The 19,683-nt window shown below is 36.2% G+C and overlaps 1 protein-coding gene across 2 annotated transcripts in view; it reads left to right on the forward strand.

Moving 5' to 3' along the window:
- The window catches only part of AGK (acylglycerol kinase), an 87,280-nt gene that overhangs the window by 36,294 nt on the left and 31,303 nt on the right, over positions 1 to 19,683 (forward strand). For both annotated transcript variants that reach the window (XM_046670086.1, XM_046670085.1), the window contains 3 exons: positions 4,405 to 4,497; positions 6,187 to 6,219; positions 7,535 to 7,629. In XM_046670086.1, the coding sequence (XP_046526042.1) occupies positions 4,405 to 4,497; positions 6,187 to 6,219; positions 7,535 to 7,629 (221 nt within the window). The remainder of the gene's footprint in view (positions 1 to 4,404; positions 4,498 to 6,186; positions 6,220 to 7,534; positions 7,630 to 19,683) is intronic.

Below are 19,683 nucleotides of genomic sequence, written 5' to 3' on the forward strand. Positions count from 1 at the left end.
TTCTAAATATTTCCATCGTGATTTTTGTTTGGCCTATGAGTTATTTAGGTATGTTTTAAAATTTCCAAATCTGCAGTTTTTCCAAATCTTTTTGTTAATAATTTCCTGTTTAATTATGTTATGGTCAAAGGATGTAGTCTATATAATTCCAGTATTTTAACGTTTATTGAGACTTGTTTTATGGCCTACCATGTGGTTTGTTTTCATAGATGTTCCATGTATGCCTAAAAAAAAGAAAATCTATCAGTTATTGGGTACTGTGTTCTATATATATCCCTTAAGTCAAATCTGTTAATTGTGTGGCACAAATCTTCTATGTCCTTACTGATTTTTTTTTCTGTTTTAACTATAGATTATTCAGAGAGAGAGGTGTTAGAAATCTCCCAATCTGATTGTAGATTTGTCTACTTCTCTATGTAGTTTTGTCCATTTTTGCATTTTATATTTTGAAACCATGTCAGTAGATGCACTCAAGTTTCAAATTATTTCATTCTTCTCACATTTTGACTCTGTCATAGATCCTACCATAGTCTATCTTATCTAATATTATTAGTAACTATACTAGCTGACTTTGGTTAATTTTTGCCTGGTATACTTTTTACATCTCTTTACTTTCAGCCTTTTTGTATTCTTGTATTTTAGATGCATCATTGGTAATGGCATGAAAACAGGATATTTTAAAGATCCAATTTTTTTTGCCTTTTGACTGGACCATTTAATCCATTAACATTTACTGTAATTGTTGATAAATTTATCTGTATACTAATTATCACTACAAACTGCCTTGGACAACTGTTTTTCTGCTTATAATTCTATTGGTCAGCAGTCTGTGTTCATAGCTGATCTTGTGCCGGTCTCTCCTGGGCTCCTCAGTGGTATTTTTGTGCATTGATAGCTCGTTTCTTTTTATCAATGAATAATATTCCATTGTGTAGATGTGCAACAGTTTGTTTATCCATTTACCTATTGAAGGACATCTTGGTTGCTTCCAATTTTGGCAATTATGCATAAAGCTGCTATAAACATTCTTGTGCAGGTTTTTGTGTGGACGTAATTTTTCAACTCATTTGGGTAAATACCTAGGAGTGCAGTTGTTCTGTTATATCGTATGGGTATGCTTAGCTTTGTGAGAAACTGGCAAACTGCCTTCCAAAGTGGCTGTACCATTTTGCATACCCACCAGCAATGAAGGAGATTTCCTATTGCTCCATATCCTTACCAGCATTTGGTGTTGTCAATGTTTTGAGTTTTAGCCATTTTATTAGGTATGTAGTGGTCTCTTGTTGTCTTAATGGGCAGTTCTCTAATGACATATAATCCTGAGCATTGTTTCATTTGCTTATTTTCCATTTGTATATCTCCTTTGTGAGGTGTCTGTTCAGATCTTTGCTCTTTTAATTGCGTTGTTGCCTGTTTGTTTTGTTATTGTTGAGTTATAAAGTTCCTTGTATATTCTGAATACAAGTCCTTTATCAGATATATGTTTTGCGAATATTTTCTCTTACGCTGTCTTTTTTTTTTTATTAGCCCTGAGCTAGCATCTGTCGCCAATCCTCCTCTTTTTTGCTGAGGCCGTTTGGCCCTGAGCTAACATCCATGCCCATCTTCCTCTACTTTATATGTGGAATGCCTGCCACAGCATGGCTTCATAAGCAGTGCGTAGGTCTGCGCCCAGGATCTGAACTGTTGAACCCTAGGCTGCTGCAGCGGAGCACAGGAACTTAACTGCTGCACCACCAGGCGGCCCCCTCTTACACTGTCTTTTAAAGCTATCTTTTCATTCTCTTAACAGTGTTTTTCATAGAGCAGAAGTTTTTTTAATTTTAAGGAAGTCTAACTTACCAATTTTTTTCTCATGGATCTTGGTTTTGGTGATCTGAAAACTCATCACCAAACCCAGGATCACCTACATCCTCTCCTGTGTTATTTTCTAGAAGTTTTATAGTTTTCTATTTTACATTTAGGTCTATGATCTATTTTCAGTTAATTTTTGTGAAAGGTGTAAGGGTAGTGTCTCAAGTCATTTTTTTGCATCATTAGGCTACTCTTTTTTATCCTTCTTTTGGTTCATTTGGAATTTTCATCTAATAAGATCAGAGCCTCAAATGTGTCATATCTATTAATGTACTCTTTTAAATTATGGTCTGTTTACTCTGTCAAGATCTTTTTGAATTTTGGGTCTTTCATTCATATACTTATTCATATTTATTAATTTCTCTTTTGAAAATATTTATTGAGTGCCTACTATGAGGTAAACTCTGTTCTAGGTATTGCGGATATAGAATGAACAAAGTAAACTTTCCCTATCCATCCTCATAGAACTTCCATTCAAAGTGTGAAAGGAAGGGATGCAGATAAGAAACATACAAATAAACATATGATTTGTCAGATGGTGATGAATGCCAAGAAGAAAAATCAAGCAGGATAAGGGGACCAGGCACATGGGCATGTTAGTTTAGTTCAGAAGGTCGAGGAAGGCCGGTCTAATGACATGACCTTTGAACGGAGACCTGAAGGAAATGAATGAGTCATGAACCTTCACGGGGGGCAAGCATGCTGCACATTCAAAGGCTCTGAGGTAGGAGTGTGCTTGGGTGTTTGAGCAATAGTGAGGAGGCCAGTGTGGTTGGAGTGGAATGAGCAAGAGGAGAGAGTGAGAGGATGAGGTTGGAGGAGTAAGGAGGGGCAAGATCATCAGCTTTGTATCATTTACATATGCAGTAAATTACCTTTCATCTCCATTGTTGATAAAGGGTTATATAGAAAAAGGTTGAAGAGAGAGCCCTGAAGAAATGTCACTAAGAAGCTGCCTACATGGGCCGGGCCTCTGGCCAAATGGTTAAGTTCGTGCGCTCTGCTTCGGCGGCCCAGGGTTTCGCCAGTTTGGATCCTGGGCGTGGACATGGCACCGCTCCTAAGGCCGTGTTGAGGCGGTGTCCCACATGCCAGAACTAGAAGGACCCCCAACTAAAATATACAACTATGTATTTGGGGGATTTGGGGAGAAAAAGCAAAAAAAAAAAGTTACCTACAATTTAATGTCACTTGATTGAGCATCTCACTTTGAGCTTAGACATTTGATCAGTAATTAATTCACCTAATCATATTCTAGCATATTGTTTCCACCTTTCTCCACCTTGTCCCCAAGGATATTATCACCTAGCTTGCCAGGTGCCTTGCTGCAGATCAGAAATAATGTCTGTCTCCTTTCCCAGATCTAGTAATCTGTCGAAGATGAGGGTAGTCTGAAATGCCTCATTCTTTGCCAACCCATGGTGATTCCCAATGGTCACCTGTTTTGTGCTGCTCCAAACCATCCTTTTAATAAGGACTGACATAGATTCTTTTTTTAAAAATGAAATATTTGCAAATGTATAACTATAAAGCCAGGGATTTCATTTTTAGGATAAAAGTAGGACTGTTCATCATAAAATTCTGTGCTGTTAGTTAGGGACATCCTTTTTCCTCTGTGTTAACTGTGACTTCCTGGCTCAGGTGCTTTAGCCCATCTGAAATCCAAATCCTTCATTTTTGCCTGTTAGTGTGTCTAGTACAGTGTCAGTTGGAGGGAACGTTTCCTTAGTTTGGTATGAGTTGCACTGTGTCTATTAAAACTCAGTGTTTGGGTTCAGAGGTCGTGGCTTAGGTGCTTCCTTTGGTCGTCATTGTGTCTGAGATACAATATTCTCAATACAAATGGTGAGGCTTAGGTACTGTTTTTTGCCTGCTTTAAACCATACCTGTACTTCTTTATATCTACAGACATAGCAAAACAATACTAACCTCCTTGCATTTAGTACAGTACCAATTATGAACAGCTGCCTAGCTAGTTGCTTTATTTACTGCTTTACAACAGTGTTGCAAGGAAGCTATTATTTCCCTCTCCCCCAACACATAATTGCATTGATAAGGAAATTAAGATCCTGAGGGTTTAAGGCCACTCAGCTAAAAAGTAGCAGAGTTAGGATTTAATCTAGGTCTCTTGGGCTCCCAAATCTGTGCCCTTTTCATTACATCTGCTTCTCCCTATTTGCATATACATTTGCCTTCCTGCTTCAGATGAAAAGCCCTGAATAAAGGATATAATAGAATCTTCGCTGGGCTGGAAATGAGTCCTTTGACCAGCTAACTCTGTAACTGAGACAAATCAATGGATTTGAGTTTTATTTTTAAAGTAAGGAGCTGACTAGATGATTTCTGAGGTCCCTTTGGCTCTAAAAATATAAAACTATAAAAATTATACATAATTGCTTCAATAGCTATTTAGTTTTTCAGGTCTATCAATTATGTAGAATTTAAGAAAAGATTCAATTAAAACTTTAAAGAAAATATCCCATATTTTTAAACCTTTGACCCTGTGGCCCTAGGATGATAAATTTACCAAAGGCTTCCTTTGTATTTTAGACAGATTATGAGGGCCAAGCCAAGAAACTCCTGGAACTGATGGAAAACACAGATGTGATCATTGTTGCTGGAGGAGATGGGACATTGCAGGAGGTATGGCTGTTTTTCTGTTTGAAACCATTCTGAAGGTAAGGAAAATGGAAATTAGATCTCAGAGCAGTGGCGTAAAGTGGTTCTAATTTAAGGAAATTATTTCTTTGTAATCCATTCTTTTAGGATTGTTACTCTGAAACAAGTGTAGCATTAATTTTTCTCATACACTTATTTAATTGCTTTGAGTAAACTCTATACCCAACACACAGAAGGGTTTTTGTTTTGTCAAATGTAAGTTTGATAAAATTGAATAAAACTGGAGATAAAATGGTGGTGGGTATGATAAGCTTTTTATGTAAATTCTGCAGATTCTTGTGAAGTAGCCCTGTTTGTTATGGAATCATAGTTTCAACTATGAGGAATATTTCTTATAAAGTTAAATAAAGGTTCTTTTTAAAAAAAATAAAGATTCCTATTCTCACATCATTTCCGCCACATGTAACGTTATCTCCAAATAGTACATTCAGAGGCAGAGTCTACATGTTCAGATTCGTGCGTGTGCCTTTGTTTTAAAATTCCACGCTACCTTGTCCGTTGAGGGCACTGAGTACACTGCCCTGGAAGTGCTCTTTTCCCTACAGCAGACTAGAACCTTCATTCTACATTGGAAACCCCTAAAGAGCCCAGTACAGACGCCCCTCTTACCACCACTCATTCCTTCCTGGGTACCATAATTCACATCTGTACTCATTTCTGACCACCTTTTGCCTCCATTTGGTGGTTTCATCAGTGCTCAGGGATCAGGAGCCAGCAGCAGACAGGGCACCATCCTATGTTTGACTTAGCAATTATGTAAGTCTTCGTAAGCTTCTTTTAAAACGACTGTGCTAATGATTTTGTAATTGTTTTTCTGGCTTTTTAATGAAGTGTGAAGAATACTGATAACATGCTAACAAAGAATGAAGTAGGCCTCATGACAGCCCCGTGTACTAGTGAAAGTCAGTGTGGAAGGAGATGAAGGGAGCAGATTGGCATCAGCCTTTACTTTGTAAAAGGTTTTTAAAAAAGATACCAAATTGTGTCTTTGGTATAATACAGTTATAAATACACCCTGATAAAAAAAGAATCAGAGGGAAATACACCAAAATGTAAATAACTGGTTAATGATGGTTGTTCTGCGTTGTGGATTTATGAGAAAATATTTTTTCATTAGATGTTTTCATAGTTTTACCAAGATATATATATTGTATTTTAAAAATAAAAAATAATGTAAAAATCCAAATTAAAAATGTCTTTTAGTAGAGGGAATACTGTCTGCCTTGTTTTTATATTCATCAATAAGAAACATTTATTGAGAGCAGACTTCTCTGCGTGTAACAAGGTATTATTTTGTTCTCGTATGTGTATTTCATAGTAGCAAACAAGGGTCTTTTGTATAATTGATGTGTGTATCACATTTATACCCATTTTACAGAACTTGAAACATAATTTTACTAATATAGTGCAGAGGTTTCATGATTATTTTATCTTAGCTTTTATTGTACTGTTGATCCTAGGTCAAGAATAAAATCTAATTTAGCTCTGATCCTATTGGAGAATACTACGTGTTTTGAGAGCCAGTACATCTTTTGTCCTAGTATCCAAGAAGAAAACAGGAACAAGTTTGTGGCCCATGCAAATTGAATCCAATTCTTTTATGGTAAAGGAAATACATCTTGTTTATAATATTTTTTTTTTAAACATTTGTAGGTTATTACTGGCGTTCTTCGAAGAGCAGATGAGGTGAGCTTTAAAAAACAGAGTAACTGCATTTTAGCTTTTACTTTTCTGTTCTTTTTATCTCTCTTTACTTTTTTCTTTTACTTTTTCTTTCCATTTTATATCTTAAGGCAGGCCTAAGTTGTGCTTCCTTGGATTTTAGAAAATAAAGTAGTGTTGCCTGTGTGACAGAACGCTTTTATTAACCCATATGGACTTTTCTGCTTTGGTAATTCAGATTATCCAATAGCTTTTACCAAGGGTTGTTTAAAATGTAAAATTTTCCTATAAAGTCTTTTCTTCAAAGGATTCCTCCATAAATACATTGTGGTATATTCATATACTGGAAGCCATACAGCAGTTAAAATGAATGAACTAGGTTTATAAGTATCTACACGGTTAAATCTAAAAGATATTCAATAAAAAAGGCAGGTTGCCAAAAGTATGTTACGCGTGTCTACAAAGTTTTAAAATTCAGAAAACAATAGTATGTACTGTTAATGGATGCCCAAATGTTTAGTAAAAGAATAACGCAGCCTCAGGATAATGGTTTCCTCTGGAAAGGGAGAGAGGGGAAAAAGATGAGAAGGGACTTCAGCTGTATCTGAATCATTTTATTTCTTAAAACATCTGAAGCAAATATGGAAACACGTAACATTTGTTAAATTTGAGTCTTGGCTACATGGATGTTGTTACATTATTTTATGCACTTTTCTACAATAGTTTAAAACATTTTATAAAAACAACAACAAAAAAGATCCTTCCTAGTCCCGTTAGTAATAGTAGCTTGTGCTCAAATAGTCTTTAGGAACCTTACAGTGTCTATTAATTTGTGGCGTTTAATTAAATCAACTACTATGTGATTACCTTCTGCTACTTCAACTTATTTATTCTCTTGCCTTATTTATACTTAAGATAGTTTATAAAGCGTTTTCACCTGTCATTAGTTACTGTACAAATGTTAGATATTTTTAGTTGAATTTTATATGCAACTTTTTCAAATAGCATGACAGCATAATACAGTGTCTGTCACAATAGTGCATTTATCTCATATCGTTAAGCACCTCATTCTCTTAACCAAATTTCTTTGAACCAGTTGCCATTAATGAGTACCCAGTATTTCTTCCAAATTCAAAGTCATGTTGTTTTCATGGACTGCGTCATTCCAGAAGCTGCTCACTTAGTGTTCCCTGGTTGCTGGTCTAGGGGTATGGGAAAGGAGACAGGGTGGCGGACCCAGGGTCTGTTACTTTGTCACAGTGGACATGGTTGTGCCTCTCTGTTTGGCCTGATTTTCTGACCATAACGATAAAACTCTCTTCTTCTTTTTCTCCCCCAGGCTACCTTCAGTAAGATTCCCATTGGATTTATCCCACTGGGACAGACCAGTAGTTTGAGTCATACCCTCTTTGCCGAAAGTGGAAACAAAGTCCAGTAGGTTGTCAATGTGGGATGGTAGCATTTGTGGGTGAGTGAGCCTGGGAATGGAAAATTCACATGTGTGATACAATGTTTCTTTTTGAGTTTTGATAGCCTGAAGCTTCAAATCATTAAGAGGAAGATCAGGATCAGAGTTTAACCTCTCAGTTCATTGGGAAGTTTTCCTCTTGAGTTGTGAGACCCTGGTGATCTAATATGAAGTCCCCAGGTCAGGTCTGCAGGTGAACGTTGATGTCCTTTTGTCAGTTATAAAGGTAGCATCCCTGATCCAAACTGGTTTTGTGCCTTTACATTGTGAGATTCTCTGTTAAAGACAGATTCGCACTGATCATTTGTTTGCTTTAAATACGCATGATGACAAATAGCAAGTCCCTTGTGAAGACTGAACTGGTAGCCTTGGCTTCATTATCTTGATAGTATAAGTAGCTGAAACAACTAAATATAGTCATATCTTTTGGGAATGCCTGCAGTGGAAGGCAATGTGGATAAAGCAGACAGGGAAAGCAGTGTACCCTCTGTCTAAATTGAATTCCTGTGAGTCTAACAGTGTCTTCAGGAATCAGGCAAATTGTTACTATTGTTCTTTTCTCTTGAAAGCATTATGTAAACAAAGCTCCAGTCTTTCAAGAAGATAGGAATCTTGAATTTGAGTCCTGGCTTTGACAGTGATTAATGATAATCTTGAGCAAATCATTTTCAGGCTTTTGTTGTCAGTTGCCTGATCGCTAATGTAAGCTTTGAAACACATTGGGGGGGGTCAATAAATAAATATTTGTTGAATGAATTAGTTAAAATCTTCTCAAGACATTTCTGGTTATAATCTACAATCAATAAGAATAATAATACTCAAGTGATTTTCTGTTTTGGATTATTTTTTTCTGTGTTGTGATTTTGGTTAGGCTGTTTTTGTGGATTTATTTTTGCTGTTGTGATTTTAGGGATCATCTTACATCTTTTAACAAGTCTATCTTTTTTTTATAAAAGCCTTGGTCTGTATATCTAACACTAGCCTTAAATGTAGTCATGTATCAGGCCTTCATTAAACATCTCCTAGGCTTCAAGCCTTAATCAAACAGGGAATGTTCAGCTCTTCCCCAACCATCCTGAAGGCTGACATGGCCCTTGAGTTTACCATACTTTTTATTCCCAGTTTAGAACTTCCGAGAGACAATAGATATGACAAACAATGAATTACTCAAACATTTTTGCTTGTTGAGATAAATCTTATTTGGTTTGGGTCTTGGTTACTGTAGAAAGCTAGTCTTTGCCTTTCTGTCAATATAGATTGAGTGGTTTAGCCAACATTCCCAAATATGTCACTGATCCAGAGATAGACCCTGTTGTTGGAGAACCCCCTCCCTATCCAAAAGCTGGTTTACACACAGTGTGGCCACCCTCAAGGTCTTAGATAGCCTGCAGCTTTTTGGGAGCTGATTTTCCCCTGTAGTTAAGCTAATGTTGTTGCTGCTTCTATTTATAATTTAAGGATTTATAAAATTTAATTTATAAGCATGCCGCAGGCCACTTAGGTAATTAAGTCAGTCTGCCCTGGGTTCAGAATTTTGAAGACCTCTTAACATGGCAGATGCCTAAGGCTATTTAAAAGAACAAGGCTTTGCTTTTTGCACTGCTGTCAAGATTTGTTGTACCATAATTACTACAGAAGGAAAAGGAATCTTGAATTTGGAGTGTTGCAGGTAAATAATCCTAAAAAATAACTGTTTCGTGCTACAGTGCTGCTTTATTTAGAACTTTCAATTGTTGCTGGAGAATGATAAATTTAAGGTTGCATTTTAGCTGTCTTCTGCCAAATAATTTTGAAAAAAAATTAATATAAAAAGGGTTTTTCAGTTGCAACATTTTTTTAAGATCAGTATCTCAAAAGCATTTCCTCACCCTCTGCATGTGCGAGGTACTACTCAGAGTAAGTACAGTGCTGAGGATCCTTTCTAATAGCTTCCTTCAGAAGTAATGTATTCATAGCAGACTAATCTCAACCTGTGATCCTGCTTCTTGCTTTTTCCTACATTGAATCTCATTTTCTGAACTGCTACCTGCTTCCCAGATAGCATCTGTATTGGAGGGAAAAAATAGGATAAAAAGGTGTTGATAGAGAAATAGGAGAAAGTGAAATAGGCTGTCTCTTATGTTTCAACTTGCTTCCTAGGGAACTTGGAACGTAATCCCAGCGTTTGGGTTAACGTGTATTTTTGGGGATTTTAAAGCGTTTTGAGTTGTACCTAAGTTTGTTAGCTGCACCAATTCCAGTGGGTGTGATTCCCGGCTTGGTGTTTACAGTTTAACCCTGATCACGCTGTCGGGAGGCCTGTAGAGCCCGGGGTTGCCCTCTGGGAATCTCTGATTATCCTGTGGTACGTCCAGAGCAGCCTCCCCAGGTGAAGGGAGCACACCTTAGGAATTAGACTGAAGTCACATTTCATTTTGCCACAGGCTTGCTCTGTCTTCCTGGGAGTTTCATTTAATCTCTGTGAGCCTCAATTTCCTCACCTGTATTGATGAAATGCACAGTAATAATGCTTACTTCAGAGGATTGTTAAAAAGCCAAAATAAGGACTAGTTAGGTAAGCATGTAATTGTGCCTAGTGAACTACCTGATATGTTGAAGACTTTATGCATATTTATTGAAAATTCATTTAGTATGGAAAGCAGTAAATAACAAATAGGATGGCTATACAGTTTCTGATTCCAGGTTCTATAATTAAAACAAATGTAAACATATCAGAGAAGATAACCCTCTATTCTATTCTGTTTCACCTAGAAAAGCTTTTTTTTTTTTTAAAAAAGGAAAGAACATCTTATAGAGATTCCAGTCAGTTACTATGGAAAGGTGATTTTTCCTGCCCAAATTCACATTATTAGCAGCTCTACAGAGCAGAATAGATTAGGAAGAGCCATATTAGAGAAACTACACTTTTTTTCCCAGTTAAACAATGATTTTATTGCTTGTGTACATAGACAGATTTATGCAACCGGGGCAGAGGCTGTGGATGACTCATTTCCAGTTGTGGGGAAGGACTCATTTGGTCTTATAATACTGAGCCAACTGGTGATTACGACTCTTGATCAGAATCAGACAGAATTTAGCATCCTTATGCTTTCTGTTTTTCTCAAGATGCTTTCAACAGCAACAGCTTTCTTCATTAAATGTTAGAGGTGCTCAGGAAGATCAGGAGCAAGTCCTTTGGACTTAAGAATTCTCAAGATTTTATTGCCTGTCACAAAACATACTTGTGCAACGCCATGTGAGTCTCTCAGGACCATACCAATTTGTGAGGGAGCCAGGCCCTTCTTGGCCAGTTTGTAGATCTGCCCCTTCACATCATCAGATGTCACCTTCAGCCAGGCGGGCATTCTGCGGTGGCAGGGCAGAGCTGAGTAGGACAGGCCCTTCCCAGGAGTGCGCACGCGACTCATGATGGCTGCAGTCAGGCAGCGAAAAAGTGAAATGACACTTTTTTGAATAGAAATTAAAGTAATTTCTACATGACTCCTATCTTATAGTTGTACTTAAACTCAAGATATAATAAATCTTTTAGTTTATTAATAATTACTACATTTTTCTAAAATATAACTACAACAATAAAGGCAATAGAATATTAACATTGCTAACCCTTTACAAAAAACACGAAATACATAGAGATAAATCTAACAAAATATGTGTAACATTTGTGTGCTGAAAACTACAAAATGTTGAAGAGAGAAATGAAGAAAACCTAAATAAGTGGAGAGATATCTGTGTTCATGGATTTTAAGACTCAATATTTAAATGTCATTTCCTCCAAATTGATCTATAAATTCAACACAATCCCAATCAAAATTCCGGAAGACTATAGAAATTGGCAAGTAAATTCTATAATTTATGTGGAAATATAAAGGAACAGAATAGCCAGAATAATTAGCCAGAATAACAAAGTTTGAGGACTTACTCTTTCTGATTCCAGGACTTATTCTAAAGCTACAGGAATTAAGACAGTGTGGTGTAGGCAAAAGAAGAGACACATAGATCAATAGAAGAAAGTGTTCAGAATCAGGCCCACACATATATGGACACAGTTTTTTGACAAAGGCACCAAAGCAATTCAATGGAAAAAGGACAGTTTTTTTCAACAAGTGGTACTGAAACAATCAGATAACCACAACCCATAGCTCATAGTATATATAGAAGTTAACACAAAATGGATTATAGACCTGTATGTAAAATCTAAAACTGTAGCGCTTCTAAAGAAAAATCTTTGTGACCTCAGGTTAGGCAATGATTTCTTAGGTAGGAAAAAAAGCAGAAACTATAAAAATCAAGGATGATAATTTGGACTTCAGCAAAATTTAAAACCTCTATTCTTTGAAAAGGACTGTTAAGAAAACGAAAAGACAAGTCACAGACTGGGAGAAAATATTTGCAAGACACATATCTGATAAAGGAGCAATATCCAGTATACACAGAGAACACTCACAACTTCAAAATAAGAAAACGAGCAACCTAATGGAAAGAAGGTCAAAACATTTGAAGACACGTCACCAAAGACATAGATGGCAAATAAGCCTGTGAAAAAATATTCCTTGTTAGTCGTTAGGAAAATGCAAATTAAATCCACTAAGAGATGCATCTATTAGAAGGGTTTAAACAGATAAACCAAACAAAAACCTGACATCATCAAATGCTGACAAATACACAGAAAAACTGAAATTCTCATATTGCTGGTGGAAATGCACAATGATACAGTCACTGTGGAAAACAGTTTGGCAGTTTCTTATAAAATTAAACATATAAGCAGCAATCTAAATATTTACCCAAGAGAAATGAAGACATTTGTCCATACAAAAACCTGTACATGAATGTTTACAGTGGCTTTATTTGTAACTGCCAAAAACCTGGGAACAGTGCTAACGTCCATCAACTGGTGAAAGGATAAACAAATTGTGGTACATCCATACAGTGGAACACTACTCAGCAATAAAAGGAAAGCCTCTTGGTACAACCAACAACATGACTGAATCTCAGACTCATGCTGAAAGTTTAAAAATGCTGAACTGGAAAGGCTCCCTACTTTTTAATTTACTTTATTCAATTCAATTAAATTGAATTATTTCTGTTCCATAGGCAAAGCTATAGAACAGAAAATAGACAGTAGTTGCCGGGAGCTGATGGTGGAGGGAGTGCATTGGCCACAAAGGACCATAAAGGAACTTTTTTGGGATATTGGAAATGTTATATATCTTGGTTGTGGTGATGGTTATGTGACTATAGGCATTTGTCAAAATTTATAAAACAGTATACCTAAACGGATAAAATTTAGTGTGTACAAATTATATCTCAATAAATCTGACTTTAAAAAAATGTTTAAATATTGGGGCCAGCCTGGTGGTGTAGTGGTTAAGTTCACATGTTCTGCTCCCTTGGCTTCCAGATTCGCCAGTTTGGATCCCAGGCACGGACCTACGCACTGCTTATCAAGCCATGCTGTAGCAGGCATCCTACATATAAAATACAGGAAGATGGGCACAGATGCTAGGTCAGGGCCAATCTTCCTCAGCCAAAAAAGAAGAGGATCGGTGGCAGATGTTAGCTTAGGGCTAATCTTCCTAAAACAAAAAATTTAAATATTAAACTAGTTCTTTCAAACTTAGATACTTTCAGTTGCGTAAGTAAGCACTAGGGAAAAGCTTTTAGTTTCTCCTCAGTTTGGTTCATGTTGACATGACCTTCTGTGGCTACTCATCATTCATTCTAATTATCTACTGACCCTTCTACCCTACCATTAGCATTCGTTCCTTTGGGACAATTTTGAGTATCAGTAAGGTTAGTAACTGTAATGTATTGAAACATCAAGTGTATTTAAATCTATTTATGAGTTCATAAAAATACTAAGAAAAATAAAAATGGAAAACTCATTGGTCTCTTTCAGAGGATATTAGGGAATCAACTTATTTTGAAAATTGGTAAAGTGAAACAAATCAAGCACTTATCCTGACTTTTCTTATATGACCTGTATTTCAGGGTACCCAAATTGTTGATGAGGAAAAGTTTCTCTTTGTGGACCAGATAATTAGAAAGAATAACAGAATTAAAACATCACCATTTTACAACTCTGTTAGTTAGTAAACCCAGCCAATGATTATCAGTGGTTGCTTCCATCACAAAAAGAAAGACAACCAGATTTTATATACTTACTGATGGGAGTACACACCACCGCCTATGGAGTATTCTGGCCAAAAACTCAAAGCTGAATCTGATACAGGTTTTCTATTCTAGATACAGATTTTTAGAAAATGCAGGGAATGGAGACACATGTGAATACCGTGGGAGTGCAATCAGTAAAATTCAGACTGTTAAAAACTCAGTAAGACAACTGATTTCTTTAACAAGTAGGGAAAAGAAAAGGAGAGGGGATCTATAGATTAGAAGACACTTGAGACGTATAAACCAATTGCAACGTATAGATCTTATTTGGATCCTGATTTGAACAAAGAAACAATATTTATATGAGAGAATTGGGGACATTTCAACGTTGACTAAATATATGTTAATATAAAGGAATTGTTTAAGTATTTTATGTATGATAATGGCATTTTATTTTTTAAGAATCTTTGCCTTTAGAGACACATAAGGAAATATTTATGGATGAAGTGTTAAGATATCTGAGATTTGCTTTAATTGATATAGATTAAGGGAAGTGAGTGGAGGATAGAAAATAACACTGGCTATGAGCTGATAATTATTGAGGCTGGATGAGGAATATATAGGAGTTCATGATACTGTTCTCTGTACTTTTTAATTGCAGTAACATTGGTTTATAACAGTATAATTCAGGTGTACATCATCATATTTCAATTTCTGTGTAGATTACATCATGTTCACCACCCAAAGACTAACTACAATCTATTATCATCCACCCATTCCCACATGAGCCTAATCACCCTTATCGGCCCCCTCCCTCCCCCCTTCTCCTCTGATAACCACCAATCCAATCTCTATGTCTGTGTGTGTGTTTGTTGTTGATTTTATCTTCTATTTAGGAGTGAGATCATACAATATTTGACTTTCTCCCTCTGACTTATTTTGCTTAGCGTAATACCTTCAAGGTACATCCATGTTGTTAGAAATGGCCAGATTCCATCCTTTTTTAGGGCTGAGTAGTATTCCGTGGTGTATATATACCACATCTTCTTTATCCATTCATCCCTTGATGGGCACCTAGGTTGCTTCCAAGTCTTGGCCATTGTGAATAATGCTGCAGTGAACGTAGGGGTGCATAAGTCTTTATGCATTCGTGTTTCCCTGTTCTTTGGGTGAGTACCCAGCAGTAGAATAGCTGGATCATATGGTAGTTCTATTTTTAATTTTTTGAGGAATCTCCATATTGTTTTCCATAGTAGCTGCACCAGTTTGCATTCCCATCAGCAGTGTGTGAGGATTCCCTTTTCTCCACATCCTCTCTAACACTTACTATTTCCTGTCTTGTTAATGATAGCCATTCTGATGGGCGTGAGGTGATTTCTCATAGTAGTTTTTATTCTCATTTCCCTGATAATTAGTGATGTTAAACATCTTTTCATGTGCCTGTTGGCCATCTGTATGTCTTCTTTGGAGAAATGTCTGTTCAGACCCTTTGCCCATTTTTTAATTGGGTTGTTAGTTTTCTTCTTGTTGAAATGTATGAGTTCTTTATATATTTTGGATGTTAACTCCTTATCAGATATAAGGTTGGCAAATATCTTCTTCCAATTGTTAGGTTGTCTTTTTGTTTCGTTTATGGTTTCCTTTGCTGCGCAGAAGCTTTTCACTTTCATATAGTCCCCTTTGTTTATTTTTTCTATTGTTTCCCTTGCCCAGTCAGACATGGTACTTGAAAATATGCTGCTAAGACTGATGTTGAAGAGCGTACTGCCTGTGTTTTCTTCTAGAAGGTTCATGGTTTCAGGTCTTACATTCAAGTCTTTAATCCATTTTGAGTTAATTTATGTGTATGGTGTAAGAAAATGGTCTACTTTCATTTTTTTGCATGTGGCTGTTCAGTTTTCCCAACACCATTTATTGAAGAGAATTTCCTGTCTCCATTGTATCTACTTGGCTCCCTTGTTGAAAATTAGCTGTCCATAGATTTGTGGGTTTATTTCTGGGCTCTCAATTCTGTTCCATTGATCTGTGTGTCTGTTTTTGTGCCAGTACCATGCTGTTTGGATTACTATAGCTTTGTAGTATACTTTGAAATCTTGGAGTGTGATACCTCCAGCTTTGTTCTTTTTTCTCAGGATTCCTTTGTCTATTCAGGGTCCTTTTTTTCCTTTTCCTTTTCTTTTTTGGTGAGGAAGATTGGCCTTGAGCTAACGTCTTTTGCCATTCTCCCTCTTTTTGCTTGAGGAATATTGTCCCTGAGCTAACATCTGTACCAGTCTTTGTCTATTTTGTATGTGAGATGCCACCACAGCATGGCTTGATGAGTGGTGTGTAGGGCTGCACCTGGGATCTGAACTGGTGAACCCTGGGCTGCCAAAGTAGAGCTCATGAACTTAACCACTATTCCACTGGGCTGGTCCCCTTTTTGGGGTCTTTTGTTGTTCCATATAAATTTTAGTATTCTTTGTTCTATTTCTGTGAAAAATGTCATTGGAACTTTGATAGGGATTGCATTGAATCTGTTGATTGCTTTAGTAAGTATGGACGTTTTAACTATGTTACTTCTTCCAATCCATGAGCATGGGATATCTTTCCATTTCTTTGTGTCTTTTTCAATTTGTTTCAGCATTGTTTTATAGTTTTCAGTGTACTGGTCTTTTGCTTCTTTGGTTAAGTTTATTCCTAGGTATTTATTTTTTTGTTGCAATGTAAATGAGATTGTATTCTTAATTTCTTTTTCTGCTACTTTGTTGTTAGTGTATAGAAATGCAACTGATTTTTGTATGTTGATTTTGTATCCTGCAACTTTACTATATTCATTTATTATTTCTAAAAGTGTTTTGGTGGATTCTTTAGGGTTTTCTATATATAAAATCATGTCATCTCCAAATAATGACAGTTTGACTTCTCTTTGGATCCTTTTATTTCTTTTTCTTGCCTGATTGATCTTGCCAGGACTTCCAATACTATATTCAATAGGAGTGGTGAAAGTGGGCATCCTTGTCAGGTTCCTGTTCTTAGAGGGATAGCTCTCAGTTTTTCTCCATTGAGAATGATATTAGCTATGGGTTTGTTATATATGGCCTTTATTATGTTGAGGTGTTTTCCTTCTATACCCATTTTAGTCAGAATTTTTATCATAAATGGATGCTGTATCTTGTCGAATCCTTTCTTTGAATCTATTGAGATGATTGTGTGATTTTTATTCTTCATTTTGTTAATGTGGTGTATCACATTGATTTATTTGCAGATGTTGAACCATCCTGCATCCCTGGAATAAATCCCGCTTGATCATGGTGTATGATCTTTCTAATGTATTTGTTGTATTCGATTTGCTAGTATTTTGTTGAGGATTTTTGCATGAATGTTCATCAGTGATATTGGTCTGTAATTTTCTTTTTTGTGTTGTCCTTGTCTGGTTTTGGTATCAGTGTAATGGTGGCCTCATAGAATGAGTTAGGAAGCTTCCCCTCCTCTTCAATTTTTTTGAAGAGTGAGAAGGATAGGTATTAAGTCTTCTTTGAATGTTTGGTAGAATTCACCAGGGAAGCTGTCTGGGCCTGGACTTTTATTTGGGAGGTTTTTGATTACTGTTTTGATCTCCTTACTGGTGATTAGTCTATTCAAATTCTCTATTTCTTCTTGGTTCAGTTTTGGAGGGTTGTGTGATTCTAAGAAGTTATCCATTTCTTCTAGATTATCCAATATGTTGGTGGATAGCTTTTCATGGTATTCTCTTATAATCTTCTGTGTTTCTGAGATGTCTGTTGTAATCTCTCCTCTTTCATTTCTGATTTTATTTATTTGAGCCTTCTCTCTTTTTTTCATGGAGAGTCTAGCTAAAGGCTTGTCAATTTTGTTTATCTTTTCAAAGAACCAGCTCTTGGTTTCATTGATTTTTTTTCTATTTTTTTCTTTTTTAGTCTGTATTTCATTTATTTCTGCTCTGATTTTTATTATTTCCTTCCTTCTGCTGATTTGGGGCTTTGTTTGTTCTTCTTTTTCCAATTCCTTTAGGTGCACTGTTAGATTATTTGAGATTTTTCTTGTTTTTGAGGTAGGCCTGTATTGCTACAAACTTCCCCCTTAGAGCTGCTTTTGCTGTATCCCATAAATTTTGGTATGTTGTATTTTCATTTTCATTTGTCTCCAGGTATTTTTTGGTTTCTCCTTTGATTTCTTCATTGACCCAATCATTGTTCAGTAGCATTTGTTTAATTTCTGCATACTTGTGGCTTTTCCGAGTTTCTTCCTATAGTTGATTTCTAGTCTCATACTGTTGTGGTCAGAAAAGATGCTTGGTATTATTTCAGTCTTCTTAAATTTATTGAGACTTGTTTTGTGGCCTAATATGTGATCTATCCTAGAGAATGTTCCATGTGCATTTGAAAAGAATGCGTATTCTGTGGTTTTTGGATGGAATGTTCTGTACATATCTACTAAGTCAATCTGGTCTAATGTGTTGTTTAAGGCCAATGTTTCCTTATTGATCTTCTGTTTGGATGATCTATCCATTGGTGTAAGTGGAGTGTTAAAGTCCCCTACTGTTATTGTGTTGCTGTCTGTTTCTCCTTTTGTCTGTTAATAATTGCCTTATATACTTAGGTGCTCCTGTGTTGGGTGCATAGATATTTACAATTGTTATATCCTCTTCTTGGATTGTTCTCTTTATCATTATGTAGTGCCCTTCTTTTTCTCTTGTTACAGTTTTTGTTTTAAAGTCTATTTTGTCTGATAGAAGTATTGCTGCCCCAACTTTCTGTTTACTGCCATTTTCATGGAGTATGTTTTTCCATCCCTTCACTTTCAGTTTGTGAGTGTCTTGAGGTCTAAAGTGTGTCTCTCATATGCAGCATATATGTGGGTCTTGTTTTTTTATCCAATCGGCTACTCTATGCATTTTGATTGGAGCAGTTAATCCGTTGACATTTAAAGTAGCTGTTGATAAGAATGTACTTATTGCCACTTTGTTACTTTTTTTCTGCGTGTTTTAGTGGTTCTTCTGTGTTCCTTTCTTCTTCTCTTGCTCTATTCCTTTGTAGTTTGATGGCTTTCTTTAGTATTATGTTTGGGTTCCTTTCTCTTAATTATTTGTATGTTGATTATAGGTTTCTTGTTTGTGATTACCATGAGGTTCATATTATAATCTACGTATACAGCAATCTATATTAAGTTGATGATCTCTTAGTTTGACCTCTTGTTAAAAGCTGTACGCTTTTACTCCCCTCCTCCTCCATTTTTTGTTTTTGATATCATAACCTAACCTTTTTTTTGTGCATGTGTATCCGTTACCCTCTTGTCATGGAAATAGATAATTTAAGTACTTTTGTCTTTTGACATTCATATTAGCTTCTTAGGTGGTTGATCTGCTTCCTTTACTGTATATTTGCCTTTACCAGTGATTTTATTGTGTTTCTTGTTTTTAAATAATTTTCTTATTCCTATTTGTGGTCTTCTCTTTTCTGCTTGTATAAGTCTCTTTAGCATTTCTTGCAAGGCTGGTTTCTTGGTGATGAACTCCTTTAGTTTTTGCTTGTCTGAGAAACTCTTTCTCTCTCCTTCCATTCTGAATGATAACCTTGCTGGGTAGAGTATTCTTGGCTGTCGGTTTTTTCCTTTCAGCACTTTAAATATATTATACCACTCCCTTCTAGCTTGTAAGGTTTCTGCTGAGAAGTCAGCTGATAGCCTTATGGGTTTCCTTTGTAAGTAACTTGTTGCTTTTCTCTTGCAGTTTTTAAGATTCTCTCTTTATCTTTAATTCTTGACATTTTAATTATAATGTGTCTTGGTGTGGACCTGTTTGGGTTTATCTTGTTTGATGCTCTCTGTGCTTCCTGTACCTGGATGTCTGTTTCCTTCCTGAAGTTAGGAAAGTTTTCAGCTATTACTTCTTTGAATAGATTCTCTGC

Source organism: Equus quagga, chromosome 8 (genome assembly GCF_021613505.1).
Source record: "Equus quagga isolate Etosha38 chromosome 8, UCLA_HA_Equagga_1.0, whole genome shotgun sequence".
Lineage (NCBI taxonomy): Eukaryota > Metazoa > Chordata > Mammalia > Perissodactyla > Equidae > Equus > Equus quagga.